This window comes from Leuciscus leuciscus (genome assembly GCF_965113295.1).
Source record: "Leuciscus leuciscus genome assembly, chromosome: 14".
NCBI classification, from domain to species: Eukaryota; Metazoa; Chordata; class Actinopteri; order Cypriniformes; family Leuciscidae; genus Leuciscus; species Leuciscus leuciscus.
The window spans coordinates 13296324-13314415 of NC_138738.1; the positions used below are offsets into that span (position 1 = coordinate 13296324).

At 40.5% G+C, this 18092-nt stretch overlaps 1 protein-coding gene across 2 annotated transcripts in view; it reads right to left on the reverse strand.

The window, feature by feature from the left end:
* Positions 1-18092, reverse strand: part of negr1 (neuronal growth regulator 1) — a 134010-nt gene that overhangs the window by 64446 nt on the left and 51472 nt on the right. For both annotated transcript variants that reach the window (XM_082137405.1, XM_082137406.1), the window contains exon 5: positions 1779-1899. In XM_082137405.1, coding sequence (XP_081993531.1) covers positions 1779-1899 — 121 coding nt within the window. The remainder of the gene's footprint in view (positions 1-1778; positions 1900-18092) is intronic.

The window sequence follows — 18092 nt, forward strand, 5'->3', positions numbered from 1 at the left end:
TTTCAATTTGAATAAATCGAGTGAAGCCTATAATTACAATTAGCACAGTGTGAACTGCTGATTCAGATCGTACTCAGCAAGAGTGGGTAAATGACGGGTAATGGGGTAATTTGGTATTTAAATTCAAGAACCACCACTTGAGTCATCACGGATTGGTGCGAAGACTTGGAATGTTCTTTACTAGTAATGAGGTTATACAAACATACAATTAAATGTAGGGTTAAGATAGTATAACAGATCTTCCTAACATACTGTAGGTTTATACCCATTTCTAGTTTAACGTGACTGTATACATTATTCAGAAGTAGACTTGTATCAAAGGAAATTATATAAGATGACTCTTTTGAGCAAAGCTCTGATCTCATTCCATCACATTTCATTAATTTGGCTGTTTGTAAACAATCAAATGTTATAGTGAATCATAGAATCATTCCTCAAAACTTTTTTAATTCTCTGCTATTTATTCAGCTAGACTCCATACAAAAAACTGTTTGTGCCTTAAGTGTGCTCTCTATTTTTTGTTTTTGTAGAAGTATACTTTATGAAATTTTTAATTCAATTCTGAAAGTCTCCAACTGTGAAAGAATTGGAGATGTAGACATTTTTTTTATTCACATCTACAATACAGTAGAAAAAAATGCTGGTGCATAGCCACAAAATGTTTACAGAAAATGACAAAAATCCTAAAAAGAAATAAAACACTGACACTTCCAGAGAAAGGTCGAAAAGGCAATAAATTGGAACAGTTAGCAGTGTGCCAGTGTTTTTCAGTGTGCTTGCAGTGATGAATATTTGCATACTTAATTGCGATTGGCATTCTTTCTTGCATTCATTTGCATATTGAATTGTGATTGGTCTTATCTCTCTTACATCTAGTTAACCATCTGTAGCCATCATTATACTGCAAAAAGGGAAAGTCACATAATGTGTGGATACTTGTCCACAGTTGACTAGACTGTCATGACAACTGAAGAGTTAAAGATGTGATTTGACATTTAATTTCCATAGAACCAAAGCATACCTAAAACTATTCATTCAATGTCTTGTAAACACTAGTATTTCCTTCTGGAGGGTCCTCATTTTAGCACTTTTTTGGGCATTAAAAATGAATTGTGCCCTACTGCCCTCCAAAACCACTAAAGACTGATAAATTGTTATTTTATTTATACCAACTCTTAAAATAATACATAATGCTGACTGATCAGTCAAGACATCTTTTTGTATTGCTGAAATGTTACCGTTTGACTCAGAGCTCTTTTAGAAAGTTAGACTATTTTTGCCAGAAGTGGATGACTTTAATTAAAAGTTAAAAATGATGGTTAAGTTGCAAAAGTGATTTTCATGAGCTTATGCTGTGCCAAGAGTCACTATCTTTTGAAATTAAGACTCTTTAATAAGACACTTTGTAATATTTGATAAGCTGCAGATCCATAGCTATTAAACTAACACTACTAAAGACTGTAATTCAGCTTTAGATCAACTTTCAGTGATTAAACCTTAGGCAAAATTCTCAAAACTGGTGTACAGTTTGATTGTACAGTAATTATTCTGTGGATTCAACAAATGTAGTGACTGCAAATGAATACTGATCAGAATATTACATCTTTTTGCAAAGGCACACTTGCCACCAAAGGCAGACTCGACCATCATTATTCTCCGTAGTGAGCATTCTGAATCACAAATAAACTCACTTAACATGCATAATGTATGATAAATGATCACTGTACAGCTAAGCTAATGAAATGAATGATTTTATCGTCTATCACTCTTGGTTTTACCTTTTCTCTCCCTTGTACCACTCAAAGACTGGAGAGGGGACAGCTGCTGCCTCACATCTCAGCAGGGCAATGTGACCGGGTCGAACCCCGTGACTTTTCATCTCATGGATTGCTGGAGGAACTACAGAAAGAAAATAAAAACCAACGTGATTTAGGACAAGAGTGAACACACATAAGCAAACTCAAATAAACTAACCCTTCAAGCCTGAGAGGAAAGGCCTTAAAAAAAAAAAGAAGCAAAGTTTTCATTTACAGTCATGTGAAAAGAGGCAGAAATGAATTAGCAACAAGATTCAGAGTGGTCAATTCGTGTAAATCTTATGGGTGCAATGCTGAGAAAAAACGTTTGTCCCAAGGGTTAGAGAAAAGAAATTAACTGCTCAGTGATAAATTGTTTAATGGCTGTTCAAAGGCTGTGGAGCTGAGGAAGGTTCTCTGAATATGTGCATGTAAAATGAGGGTCCTTTCATGTTCACAAATGCAGTGTAAATCTCTCTAGCGCCGTCGGTGAGCAAGCTTTAACTACAGGCTGAATTTTTAGTCAAGAAGCAATAACCTCTCTCAGTGGGAAAAAAGAAATGTTTATCATACATAAACCTTTATTGTATATTATTTCTTATAGCACGAGTAAACAGAGTAAGCAACTAGAATGACATGTGATCAAACTCAAAAGGACATATAGAAAAAGGCTATGAAAGAAATGACACCATACTTAATATACACACAAATAAAGCAGGCCTGAACAGAATACTAAGTTGAACACGATATATATATAAAAAAAGAAAATAACTCCCTTCAAGCAGGTGATCCACTTATGTCTTTCTAGCTAGCGTTAAATTACTTGCTATGTCTGAATTTGAGTGGGGGACATTTATATTCCAGGCAACTCGTTCTTTGAAAATCACCTGCAAGTTATTGAGGTCTGTGTTCAGACAATTTTTTCCTGATTGAATTTTTGACATTCTCTTCTATAGCCCCACAGTTGAAGGTATGAAGTTCTCCAGGCCTTCTGTGTTATACGTTTCATGTTATCTGAGAGCTGAAAAAGAAATTCCACTATTGTGGTGATAACAGTAACAAATGATGTTCTTAGATTTTGGGCTCCATTGTTACTTCACACAGATATGTCACATCATTTAACAAATATGAAGTCATGAGCTTCCCTACACTGTACAAGAAAGTGAGAGTTTTTCTCATTTTACATATCAGGAAAACTAATTTGCAACATTTAAAAAATCAAAGCATCTACCAGTAAGTGTTAGGGGAAAACTAATAAAAAAATAAATAAAAAAAATTTAACAAAACCTTCAAACAGTAAGTATGAGAGGGAAACAAACGTCTTGGTTACGTATGGTAACCCTCGTTCCCTGAGAAGTGATTCTGACGAATGGGGATCGCTTGCGATTTACTTAGGGTGAAACTAAACGAGCCAATGCACATCGGCATGCGATAATTCCCCCAGCTGCCGTGCATCGCGGCGCGAGCATATAATGAGCAGCAGGTGCCTCACATCCTTGTTTATCCACTGAGGAGCCGGACCTGTGACTCGGCTGTACAGCGGAAGCTCATCAACTGTGGTGAGGGGACTCACATCTCCGTTCCCTCCTCGGGGAACGAGGGTTACCATTCGTAACCGAGACGTTTCCCTTCGTCAGCTCACTATGACTAGCCTAGAAATCTAGACGCACCCTAGCGGCAGCTAAATGCATTTTGCAGCCAGGGTAGTCTAGCAACTCTCCGTTGACTTTCGGAGCTGTAAAAACCTAAATTGGGTCAGGCCAATCACATCGTGTTTAGAGTAGGTGGGGCGGGCTTAACATAATGATGACAGAGTTGTGACGGTTCCCTGCTACTTGAAAACAAAGAATGGCTGCTGCTGCTGGAGAACAGTCTTTCGAATCGGCTTTGGCCGCGACTCTGGAGGACTTGGAGTTAAGTTTTTCTTTGAGAAAAGAGCAAAGAACGGCACTTAAGTCATTCTTAAAAAAGGAAGATGTGTTCGTAGTTTTGCCGGCCAGATTCAAAAGTTGAATCTTTCAACTAACGTTAGCTCCGCTGTTGGGAAAACGCTCTGGTTGGTTGAAGCGCTGTCCTATTGCGTGCAGAGGGAATCTGAAAGACAGCCGTTTATCCCACCCCTCAGACTGAGCCGTGTCTATGGAGAGTTGCCAGACCTAACATCTTGATGATGTAGGTCTGGCTTGCCAGGCTACACTATGACGTGAGTCAGAAGTGATTCTGATGAATGGGGATATCTACCAAAACGCCGTGGCTGACAGCCCTTCCAGCGCTCTGCTTGACCCTCCTGGCCTGAGAGTTGGGCAGAAGTAGGAGCTCTAAGCAGAGAAGGCCAGTCACTGCTGTTCCGCAAGACCCACTCAGTGTGACTTATTGGATAACGCTGGGAAAGCGTGCCCTTGGGGAAGGGAACGCTGCGGAAGCCACATCCTTCCCCGGAGGGAGGCACTGTGACGGTTACACATATGGACTAGCCAAGCAGGGTAGTATGACATACGGCAGTCTCTGAGGTGGTTGCAGCCTAGTTATAGGGGGGAAAGAACACCAGCACAGACGACAGAGCGGGCTCTGTCTAGGGAAAGACACAGGATTGTCCTCAGAGGAGCTGATTGTGGAGGAATACACATATGGGGTCGCACAGGGACCACTACATATGGACAGCCTAACACAGGTTCCACAATGCATGCAAGTGTAGGCCTGGTGTCAGCCGCTAAGCAACGTCTGACTGCCGAAGGGGTGACGGAGGAACTCACAGAGTTAGCCATTTCTTGGGAACCCTACTGGGGCAATAGATGCACGTATCCAGCCTATGGGGGCGGGAGTGGCGTTGCAAGCCGACACTAAGAAAGGGGTCCCTTGCGCTACTGGCCACTGTTGGCGAGTATACGGGAAGATACCGGCTCTACACGGAGGCTATAGAATCTAGCGAACGTGTTATGTGTCGCCCAGCCCGCAGCCCAGCCCGCAGCTTCGTAGTGGATGTAGTGGACAGTGGATGGCATCCTCTGCTTGGAGGCAGCCTTCCCTTTCTGCTGGCCTCCGTAACAGACGAAGAGCTGATCTGAGGTCCTGAAACTTTGCGTTCTGTCCACGTATAAACGCAAAGAGCGGACGGTACAGAGAAAAGCTAGGGCTGAGTCTGACTCCTCCTCTTGATGGAAGCCAGGGCAGTCAGGAGCACTGTCTTTAGTGACAAGATCTTTAACTTAGTTGACTGCAGTGGTTCAAAGGGAGGTCTCTGAAGTGCACTGAGCACCAGAGACAGGTCCCAAGAGGGTATAGAGGGGGGGCGAGGCGGATTCAGTCTCCTCACTGGGGCGGCTCGGGAGGCACTGAGACGGCCCGAAGTGGAGTCTGAGTGTGTTGTGTCACTCTTACCTGTTTCCAGGGTGGGGCAGAGGGTCTGTGGGAAAGCTTGATGGCGTCCCCGAGCCGCACATTGCTGCCCGTTGGCGATGGAAGAGTAGGAAAGGAGTGGCATGGCATGGGAGAGTCGCTCAATGCAATCCGAGCCCTCTTGTGACTCTTGGGATTTCCCCGCCAGGAGGTAGCAGTCTTGGGACACAGCTGCATCGCCACAGACCGCTCCACCGGGGGGATCCCCACGTAACCCTTCGCCGCTCTGCCATCGAGGGTAGTGAGGGAGGTTGGAGGGTTCTACTCGAGCCCGACACTTGCGGTGGCCTCACTTGCGGTGGCCCGGGAAAGCATAGCCGTTAGCTCTGGGTCTGACTCGGACAACGCTGGCACACCCGAAGGAGGCAGCGCAGCAGAGTCTTCATCCCCAGAGGACATTAGCTCACCCTCCGATGCAGCGACCGACATTTGATCATCCAGTAGAGCTCCAAAAGAAACGACTGGGACCGTTGTGTACGGCCCAGCCAACTGGCTCAGCGGGTTACCTCTCACTGTGATCCTCAGGTCACCGAGGCTATTTACAGAAGTAGGCCTCTTCTGCTGGGTAGAAGAAGCGCTAGATCGGGGAATAAGTGAAGGGGCTCCACCTCTTTCGAGGTAACGGAGTCTCGACCATAACGCCGCAATGGTCATGTTCCCGCAATGAGAACATGAGTCATCCATGAGCGCCATTTCAGCGTGCCTATAGCCCAAGCATGTGATACAGCGATCATGCCCGTCAGCCGGAGTCAAACATTGGCCGCATCCAGAAACACACGATCTGAATTACTTCTACTATCTTGAAAAAGACACTGACAGATCGTATTAGCTCTTTCAGAAGTGCTATGAGGTGCTGAAACACACAGGGAGATAGCCCTACACACCAGGAATGCAACCCAGTGTGATGCAACCCCACTCTCAATTGTTACGCCCACCGAACCGACAAAGCTATGAAAACAGCTGTTTATGCTGAGAGAGAAGACGCAGAGAGATTGCTACCCTCACTGTCAGCGCCGTCACACCAACACCACAAACCAGAGATTCTTCTTGGTAGAGACTCGAAGACACTCAGAAAATCTTTGCAGGAGATAAGAACAGCATACACCGTCTGGCTACGAAGCGAAAGACAAGGATGCGAGGCACCTGCTGCTCATTAAATGCTTGCGCCCCGGTGCACGGCAGCTGGTGCAATTATCGCATGCCAATGTGCATTGGCTCGTTTAGTTTCTCTCAAAGTAGATAGGCTCTCGCAAGCTTTCCCCATTCGTCAGAATCACTTCTGACTCACGTCACAGTGAGCTGACGAAGGGAACTCACTATTTTTATGGTTGATGACTCAGTGTGAGGGAGAAACATTAGTCACTGAAGATTAGAATAGACAGAAAACTGTATAGTATTTCCAAAAACATTTGTTTATATCATAATTAATATCAAAATGAACTCATTTTAGATAATGAATTTTTAACAGGGATTCCTATTTGTATATTAGGTATCAATGACTTAAATTAGGCTAAATAATATTCACTAAATAAATGTTAATATTTTTTTTTACTCAGGCCAAGAAATCAAAATGTTCAAATATCCAAGTTTTCATGGCTGTGAGAACTGTGTATAAAGAATATGGATATCCATCACTATAATCACTGCATTGAGATATTTTGTTCTGTGATACTGTGCTGCTCATCATTTCTTCATTCCACAATCTCCTGGGAAGGAATGAAAATAGCAATGTGACACACCAACACTGCTTGAATGCAGATTTTTTGGCATATATTGGAAGAGAAGTCTGTCTGATCCAAAAAAGTGGCAACGGATGAATCTTGTGCTTTGGCTGGATCATGCATTTACAGTACAGGCATCAGCCCATGAAAATGCCTAGGGAGCATTACATAACTTGAGCATCACAGAAGCACGCTAGCATAAAATATAAGGATAAGATAAAATAAGAGATTAAAGGAACACATTGCTGATGACAAACATGAGGACAAATGACTTCTGAGCCCAAAGGACAAGGCTGAGAATACAGATAAATAAAAATAAAAATGTTGTTCGCAACCCATTTTACTCCCGTAATCTGATGTACCTGTACAGTATGTCTGAGTGAAACATGATATTCAAAGAAAAGAAGAGGAAGGAATGGGTGTTAGATAGTGAAAACTGGGCACATGATATAAAGTTTTTTTATATACCAAGTAACATATACATATGTACATGTAGTAACTTTGCATCAGGTGTCAAAAGCAATTCATTATGCGAATGCATATTTAGAACCGCCAGTCTCTGCAGACAAAAATAATTTTGGCAATTCAAATCAGTGTCAGTCAGGTGGTATGAAAGTGTTTGGATTTGTGATGGCAAGTTCATTTTTAACAGAAAACAGAATATCTAGCTCTGTTCACTTCAAACATTTGCCACACTACCTGACATTTCAGTTGGGATGTAGTCGCAAAATTTCACACCTTCTCTGGCCCGTTAATCAGTGTGAGCTTACTGTAAATGGATTTGGATGCTATAATACGGCATTCAGAGGCAGAATCAGAAAATTCTCTGCATATAGAGCCAACGCGAGAGAATCCAAGAGTGCTTTTACTAGAAACATCTATGCGTCTGTTATGTGTGTACATGCTTCAAATCTGCAAAAACACCTCCATATTGGAGGTTACACAAGTGGATTTCAAGTTAATTCAGCTTATGTGTTTTGCACATAAAAACAGAGATTTGAGAGCGGCTGAAATCTGCTGAGGGTGAGATATGGTATGTATCTCTCTGTGTCATTCATCACTGAGATTTGTGCTGTATTGTAAGCTATTGGCATGCCTTGGCAGGCTGCCTAATAGCACAAGAGAAGCTGGCTCTGATATATATCCACACAGCTAACTTCTCGTATCTAACAAACCACTGCATCTGTCCTCACTGAGGGATGATCCAGTTCATTATAAAGCTGCATTAGCAAGAACTACCCAGGGAGGAAAACAAAGCATTAGCCACAACTGCAACCACAACTTTTCATATTAATTAAAATCGTTTGAGCACATATACTGCAGTGATAAAGGGTCCGGAGGGACAGAATTCATGCAAGTCATCTAATTTCAAACATCAAAAATATATTTTATAGTAAAAAAGAAGTGAATGTTTTAGCGAGTTACTGAATACATTTTGGGGGGAAAACTAACAAACAAACTATATTTGGTCAAAAATAAATAAGTAAATCAATTCAGAACTTATGCCAAATGACAAAATTCTCATTTGACTAATTGTGAATAAAGACCATTTTCTGTTTTTATAACAAAAATCTGCTTCTCACAGCTATTCAGCTATTCAGAGCTTCCAAGATACAATTACATTAGTCTTTTAATGAGCTCTCATTATACCAATCACATACCAGCATTCGCTAATGTAAAATCACGGTGTAAAAACCACAAAAGCCCTACAATCCTAGTCATTTACAGGCTTCATAACAAAAGATTGCAACTGTAAATCATTGGTGAGTTTCTAAGCTTGTACCAGATGGGAGGGTCTGAAAATAGCAAAGTTGGCATGAAAAATGAATGCTGCGGGGCTTACTGTTTGACAAATTTGCCAGTTGCGGCTTGATCACAAACGCAAATTAAAATGACAAGGTAGAGATTATGTTTGAGAATACCTGTGAACACAGCACCTCACAAATCAGTGAATACATCAATATATGCCAAACAAGGTTCCCTAGGGTTAAGCGCCTTTGTGATTTTTCTTTCATGCACAGATTTGACACATACAAAAAAGCAGGTTGACTAATTCAAAATAGACTGCTATTGAATACTATTTCTATTGTTGGGATAAATCTTGGCTTGGTATAACCTGGTCTTTCAAGGGGAAAACAAATCTAAAGTGAAATAGGATTTTGTATTATCACACTGGAGCCAGGGGTTAATGGGTTAACTGAAACGGCATGGTAATCCAGTTGATTATTTTTCCTCTTAATAGGTTTTATAACATCACAGCATGTCTGACTTTAAAGTTCACTGATGTTGGTGTCGGGTGGATGTACAGGATGACTAACTGGCACATCTCCAGTCCAACAATAATTAATTTATCACATGTAACAAAGATGCTTTGGAGGAAGGGATGATTTATATAGTCTTGCACCTTTATCCTCCCAACAAGTATAACATGTTATTTTAATTACAAGATCAATTAATAACCCACCTCTTCAGCCAGAGGCTAAAATGAGTTTTCTTCACAATTAAGGAATGGAATCATCAGTCCATGACTTATCAGCTTATAAACAGAGAGACTGCTCCAATTGCTGTCTCCACCTCATTGTCCTATTCTGTTCGCCAGCACTGGGTTTAGCAGCCAGGATTTATTAATTCATTAAGTTTTCCATTTAAAATTCAAGAATAACATCATGTTCTTTCTCTAACACATCCAATCCTTATAAATAACATTCATGCTAAGGGAACATAGGCTTTGTGTGCCCCATAGAGAATATGCGCTGTGGAGAAAAGTATTGAGTTGAATGAAATCATTAACCACAGTGTCACAAATCTATGTAAATAGACAAATGGGCTTTTAGCCTATCATGCTGAAGAATAGGAGCCATATTGTACTGTGCAGGGAAGATGGGCACTCCAGACAATCAGTTATTTATCTGTGAAGCCTTATAATATCAAAGGGGCATTATTCATAGAGTAATTTATGAAAATGTATTGCAGCCTTTTGTTAGTATGTGCGCCAGAGTTACATAGTTTGCAGTTTCGGGGAGCAAGTGGTTCAATCAGTGAGGCCTTTCATTACTTCTAGTTTCAAAACCTACATTTACATCACAGAAAATGACGAAGGACAAAGCATAATGTGCATCCAGTGCATGCCAGAATTACATTAAAGGGGTGGTATAATGCCGTTTTCACAATATGTAAAATAAGTCTATGATGTCCGCAGAGTGTGTATGTGAAGTTTTAGCTCAAAATACCCCAAATATATTTTTATATAGCATGCTAAAATTGTCACTTTTTGAGGGTGAGCAAAAACGCACCGTTTTGTGTCTGTTCCTTTAAATGCAAATGAGCTGCTGGTCCCAGCACAGGGGGCGGAGCTTCAAAAGCTCATGTCCTTTTACCTCACATCGACATGCACTGAAAATTTAAAAAACGTAAAGCCTTTTATTTTCAAACCGGAGTCCGACAATGATCGAGAAACTCAAGAAGAAGTGACAAAATGTAGAAGCAACGGGACATTTCTGTATGGTTAGTTGATGAATTTATGTAGCTTATGTGTAGTTATTTTCTAGTCATTGATTAGCATATCCTGTCATGATAATCTATAAATCGTGTTCAGGGGGCGGGGTTTATGTAAATTCTAGGGTTGGTGATGTCACTAACCCAGGAGAAATGTCATGTAGTCCCTACCAGCCGTTGTAGTCTTAAAAAGGAATTTCTTTAAAAGCAAATATCTCCCTTTGCTTTGAACTTTGAGCATTGTAACTTTGCAGATGTTGTTTATGCTCAAACAGCAACATTACACACTAACTAAAGTTAGAAAAGTGAAATCATAATCAACCACCCCTTTAAAGACAGACATCGGCTGCGTCTGAAAGCCTATAGGCAGCTGACTTGTTGCTTCGCTGCCCTATCAGACAACAACACAAAGGTACCTCACAAAACTGATTTGAGACAGACTTCTGAGGCAACATAATGGTTTAATGCAACAAAATAGAGAGAGCTTTGATGATAACCAAGTAAATAAACGTTGGCAAAATACATACATACAGTACATTACACACAAACTCACATGCAACATTCAGATGTCATCTTTATTTTTTTTAGCTCAAATGTCACAGAATGGAGCTCACAGGATAGTGGGACATCAAAAGCAGCAAAGGATACATCTATGCTGCCTTCAAAAATCGATCAGATGAAGGTATCTTGGGAGACAGGAAGTGAAGCTAACATTGGATTCCTACCTTGGAATGCATCCTCAGAAGGCAGCATTTTTAAGCTTTCGGACGCAGCCATTTAAAATACTATGTGGTTCTTGAGAACTACGCAGCACAATATAGAACATATATTGATGAAACGTTCATTGTAATTAAAAATATCATATTTTATGCTTATTATAGTGTTGTGCCATTACCTTAGCAACATGTTAACAGTTAGCACTATTGAAATCAATTGCTGCTTATGTAGGCAGTAGGCAGCAAGGCAGTTCAGTAGGTTTTGGAACAGAACTAATGTCATTCATTGATTTCAAAAGCCTATTGTAAGCCCTGGACAACTGCTAAGATTGACTTCTTCTTGCTAGTTTTTATTCTAGGTTTCTACTGAAGTAAAATGACACTGAATGCCATCCAAAGGCCTCCTCCACATCCTTCTTATCCAGTCTTGCAGACATAAAGGCTCTTTCATTGCATTACAATGTTCAGGAATTTTAGTATATCTACATTTGCTGTTTCTTGACTGGGAAACCTGCTACACTTTCAGTCACACTTCAAATCATACAAAAATAATGGGTTACTGTTGGACTGTGCCAAGTAACAGTGCATTTCTTCTCTGATAAATCTCAATGTTCCATAAAATCAAGCCTTGCTTTTTGCATATGCTTGGTTGGCTGCAATGTACTGCACAGCCCAATGAATACAGCTGTAAAAGTTGGAAATTCTTTCAGTGACATTAATATGTCAAATCATAAATGCATGTGTCCGTGAATGAATATAATCATTAGAGTAAAATGTCAAGCCAGTAACAGGATAAAGTCTTTAATTGCATTTACAAATACCACAAATAATGTGAATACAAATCAGGACAACCCTGATGAAGCTGTGACTAGCATCGCGATGGACGATGACAGGGGGGTAACGTAACATTCTCATTTTCCACAAGATATTTTCCTCTACATCTCATCAAAAATTTCGATTTTGGCACGCTCTGCAGCAGCTGACCACTAATGAGCGAATGTACAGTGACGTGACAAAACTGCCAGATTCAAACTGTGCTTTCACGCTATGGCTGGCGTTGAGCCAAAGACGGACGCGCTCAGCGCTTGTCATATCACAACTATTCAGTGTTTTTAACCACATAATGTTTATTTTAGGTTTCAGACATTTTAAATACATATCATTTATAGCAAAACAATACATTTATAGTTTGTAAAATACACAATGGTTGGTGTCTATAGAAGCAGCAATAACAATCCATTCAAATATATTTGCCGACGTGTTTTATTCATATCAGATACACAGCGTAAGTATACACTCACCGAAAGGATTATTAGGAACACCTGTTCAATTTCTCATTAATGCAATTATCTAATCAACCAATCACATGGCAGTTGCTTCAATGCATTTAGGGGTGTGGTCCTGGTCAAGACAATCTCCTGAACTCCAAACTGAATGTCAGAATGGGAAAGAAAGGTGATTTAAGCAATTTTGAGCGTGGCATGGTTGTTGGTGCCAGACGGGCCGGTCTGAGTATTTCACAATCTGCTCAGTTACTGGGATTTTCACGCACAACCATTTCTAGGGTTTACAAAGAATGGTGTGAAAAGGGAAAAACATCCAGTATGCGGCAGTCCTGTGGGCGAAAATGCCTTGTTGATGCTAGAGGTCAGAGGAGAATGGGCCGACTGATTCAAGCTGATAGAAGAGCAACTTTGACTGAAATAACCACTCGTTACAACCAAGGGTATGCAGCAAAGCATTTGTGAAGCCACAACACGCACAACCTTGAGGCAGATGGGCTACAACAGCAGAAGACCCCACCGGGTACCATTCATCTCCACTACAAATAGGAAAAAGAGGCTACAATTTGCACGAGCTCACCAAAATTGGACAGTTGAAGACTGGAAAAATGTTGCCTGGTCTGATGAGTCTCGATTTCTGTTGAGACATTCAGATGGTAGAGTCAGAATTTGGCGTAAACAGAATGAGAACATGGATCCATCATGCCTTGTTACCACTGTGCAGGCTGGTGGTGGTGGTGTAATGGTGTGGGGGATGTTTTCTTGGCACACTTTAGGCCCCTTAGTGCCAATTGGGCATCGTTTAAATGCCACGGCCTACCTGAGCATTGTTTCTGACCATGTCCATCCCTTTATGACCACCATGTACCCATCCTCTGATGGCTACTTCCAGCAGGATAATGCACCATGTCACAAAGCTCGAATCATTTCAAACTGGTTTCTTGAACATGACAATGAGTTCACTGTACTAAAATGGCCCCCACAGTCACCAGATCTCAACCCAATAGAGCATCTTTGGCATGTGGTGGAACGGGAGCTTCGTGCCCTGGATGTGCATCCCACAAATCTCCATCAACTGCAAGATGCTATCCTATCAATATGGGCCAACATTTCTAAAAGAAAGCTTTCAGCACCTTGTTGAATCAATGCCACGTAGAATTAAGGCAGTTCTGAAGGAGAAAGGGGGTCAAACACAGTATTAGTATGGTGTTCCTAATAATCCTTTAGGTGAGTGTATAAAGTTGACAGAAAACTGAATCGCGATACAACACCGGCTAAACATCGTGATGTCTGTCACCCATCGCGATGGATGATGGTATCATCTATCGGCCCAACCCTAGCTGGGACTTTTTAAATACTAGTGCAAAGTGCCCGTGCAAAATCAGTTTTTGTGTGTGTTTTAGTAATTATTGGTTCAGTGTGTTTGAGTGCTCATTGTTACAATTACACAGCAAAAGTTCAGTGACATTTTTATTTGTGCATGGTAGAAAGCAAATACTGATGCAACTGAAATAATGACATACAATAAATATGGAAAATTGAACTACACGATTGATGGAGCAGGCTACATAGTGAACTCCGATAAAAACGCTACACTTGAGCAAACAGTTTGTGAATAGGCTACTACAAATGATGGCCGCGAAAGAGACTGTGAGCGCATTGAATAGGATATGTTTAGGTGGGGAATAGCATAGACTACAATTACACAGTAGCGATAACGTTAAGCGCATAATATTCAGAAATAAACATTGTAGCTAACTTACAGATTCAGTTAACATCCACAAATGAATAAGCGCGACGATTCAGGGAACTCCGAGAAAACGCTACTTAAGCTCCGCTGCTTTCTTCAACCCTCTCTGTCTCTGGTCCTGCGCTGTGCTCACTCAGGGCGTTTTCACACCTGAAAGTCCGCACCAAGGTCTGAACCAAAGTTCATGTTTTGATACATTGTATACATTCGGTTAGTTTTGGTTTGGTTTAACATTTCAATTATGTGAGCGCACTAAATAACTTTACATGACGTACTTGCGTCCTGTCGTCATCATCTATATGGGCTGCATCTTGACACTGATTGGTTTAAATAAAAAAAATAAAAAAAGCACACAATGCATCGCCATGTGGGGACATGAAGGGACAAACAGGGCCATTTTGTTGATGGTTTATCACTGACAGACCATGTGCATATAAAACTATCGATTATTGTTATGACCCATCTAGAATCACCATAAGACTAAAGTGCATACAGTCAGCTTGTAACAGGACGATGATGTAATGAACCCAAGTGCAGTTTATTTAATGTGGGGAAAATCCAAAATCCAAAGCATGAAACAAACTATACACAAAACTTAATAAACCATAATCATAATCCTTGACTATAGACTATGACCTGACACATGAAACATAAGACAGCAACTTACTTCAATACCCAACAAAGTAACAGGGCAAACATGAGGGCTTAAATACATGGGCCTATGACTAACAAGGAATACCTGTGAACAATCAAGACGATAAACCAATCAGAATATGACACATTAGATAGGGGAAGCACAAGACATTGGCTGCATCCAAAATCACATACTTTCCTACTATATAGTAGGCGAAAAACAGTATGTGACAAAAGAAGTATGTCCGAATTCACAGTACTCATAAAAGAGTAGATAAAAAGTACCCGGAAGGCCTTCCGGCGAGATTCTGAAGTGTGCATATGATGTACACTTTACTATGCCATGAGGCCACGGGAGAGGATTTATAAATGGCAGTGCAGTGACATAACTGACGCTGGTAGGTCATATGATAATGACAACATGGCGAATGTAGTACGTCCAGATTACATTTGTACTAAACACATTTATACTATATGAAACATACTTTTTTAGGGAACAAAGTAATTGCTTGTCATGAAGTCATGAGGTAATTGCTTATTCAAAATAAACACCTACTCGAGAGAGTATGCGATTTCAGACACAGCCATGATCACAAGAGGGGCAAGGGAGTCACATGACAAACCAGAAAACAAGACTAAGACAAATTTCAAAATAAAAGATATGCAAACATGAACAAGACCAACAACATACATGATACAGCTTTAATTTAAGAGTATTTATTTCCAAAAACGATGAACCTTGAAAGAATTACAGACCTTAATATAAAAAAGATGTCCATTTATAGCCTAGCTTTTATTAATATTTTGAATAATGTTTTATTTTTATAATTTTCATTAAGTTTTTTGTTAATCTTTTTTGAGATTTTATTCTTTTTCAGTAGGAGTTTATTTTCTTTTAAGTAATGAAAATTATGGTTTTAGGTAAATATAATAACTAAAACCCTGGAGTGAAGTCCCGTTATTACATACTTAGCAGTAAATCCCCAGCATTCAATGAGTGTCTGAAATCTTGCCCATAGGACCATGGTGATTTAGTTTGTTTTGGGCATGTGAAAGCCATCTTTAGTTGTCTTCAGCGAGTGAAAAGCATGCACAACTGGATTAGGGAATGATTTGATTGGTCAAGAGTCAATACCATTCGTCTACTGGGTTCTGAAAAACTCCTTGGTTGCATTAGCAGCATTCATCTCCATTACAGCTCACATTACATTAATAAGCAATCACATCACTAAAGTCAAGGGAGACAGAATTAGCCACACATGCCTGGGGCATAGCACACAGCCATGTCTCACAAATAGGGTGGTATGCTTTGGATCACAAGCACTTCTTTTTTCCCCTGTTCTGTGTTTTTCAAACTGGTGATTTGGACATATAGTACCTGCTTTGCCTCTGATCAGTTTATCCTGCTGCTCGGCTTAATGACAACATGCTTTATCAGAACTGACACGTCTTTGGTCCTCAAGTTGAGAAACTTCAGCAACAAATTCGAAATGCAAATGGCTAAAATGAAGCTGCTTTCTGACAGCTTTCTTGTGCATGAAAAATGCAACCACATAAGTTTGGCCAAAAGCAACTGGCTGAACAGCCAATTTAAAATCGAAAGAATGTATGAAAAAGGGACGGTAATTGCAACATTGTTCACATATTGTTTAAATAACCTCAAATTATAGTTGAAGTTTAAGCTGCACTATAACCTTTTAGTAAATGACTAGGCCTATGTTTACACAGAGTGCAGAAGTGGACTCTTGGCCTCATTAGACAATAATAGGAATCATTAGGCAAATAAAGTGAAACATTCACACTGCCAGTGATTTTCCGGAATCAGATTGTTCACACACAATCCGTAAAAATCCCGTAAAGACACGTGACATCGATGTGACTTGTAATGTGTCAGCAGCGTCTTAAGTTTGCTTATGAGCTGTGAAACTATGCTTGTGCATTTTTTTCTCTGATTCGATCATAAACTTGCACATTACGTATCGTTTCACTAGCTGGCGAACGATCCCGGGCTTCAGCGTCATCACTACGACACGGCATTATTACGGCTTTTGTTCACACAGCGCGCGTTCCGGGACTGAACATGGCGATGTTACTAGGGCCCCAACCCGGCATCGATGCCGGTGTTGTGCCGAATTTCGACCCCCGCCAAATTATTACCGCCCTAGTATTGGTAGGTTTAGGATTAGTTGTGGGGGAGGGGTTAGGATTAAGGGTGGGGTTAGGATTAGGCAATCAGGTACTGACTTCAACAAGGGGGGTAATAATTTGGCAGGGGGTCGATATTCGGCACAACACCGGCATCAATCCCGGGTCGTGTTTGCGTTCACACAGAAGGCGTTCTGGCAATTTCCCGGCAATTTGCCTGGATCATCGCGCTGTGTGAAAGGGGCTTTAGAGACATGGACAATTACGTATGACCTGGTTGATTTTTCCATCTAATTTCAAAGCTGTGACTAGGGTTGGGCGATGTCTACCAATTTGGCATCAGACGATGTCTACAGAGATACATCGCGATGGACGATGATTGGGGGGTAACGTAACATTCTCATTTTCCACTAGATATTTTCCTCTACATCTCATCAGCAATTTAGATTTTGGCACGCTCTGCAGCAGCTGACCACTAATGAGCGAATGAAGGCCTTCCGGCGAGATTCTGAAGTGTGCATATGATGTACACTTTACTATGCCATGAGGCCACGGGAGAGGATTTATAAATGGCAGTGCAGCGACATAACTGACGCTGGTAGGTCATATGATAATGACAACATGGCGAATGTAGTACGTCCAGATTACATTTGTATTACACACATTTATACTATGAAACATACTTTTTTAGCAGTCATGAAGTAATTGCTTATTCAAAATAAACACCTACTCGAGAGTATGCAATTTCAGACACAGCCATGATCACAAGAGGGGCAAGGGAATCACATGACAAACCAGAAAACAAGACTAAGACAAATTTCTAAATAAAATATATGAAAGCATGAACAAGACCAACAACATACATGACACAGCTTTAATTTAAGAGTATTTATTTCCAAAAAGGATGAACCTTGAAAGAATTACAGATCTTAATATAAAAAAGATGTCCATTTATAGCCTAGCTTTTATTAATATTTTGAATTTTTTTTTTTTTTTATAATTTTCATAAAGTTTTTTTGTTTATCTTTTTTGAGATTTTATTCTATTTCAGTAGGAGTTTCTTTTATTTTAAGTAATGAAAATTATGGTTTTAGGTAAATATAATAACTAAAACCCTGGAGTGAAGTCCCGTTATTACATACTTAGCAGTAAATCCC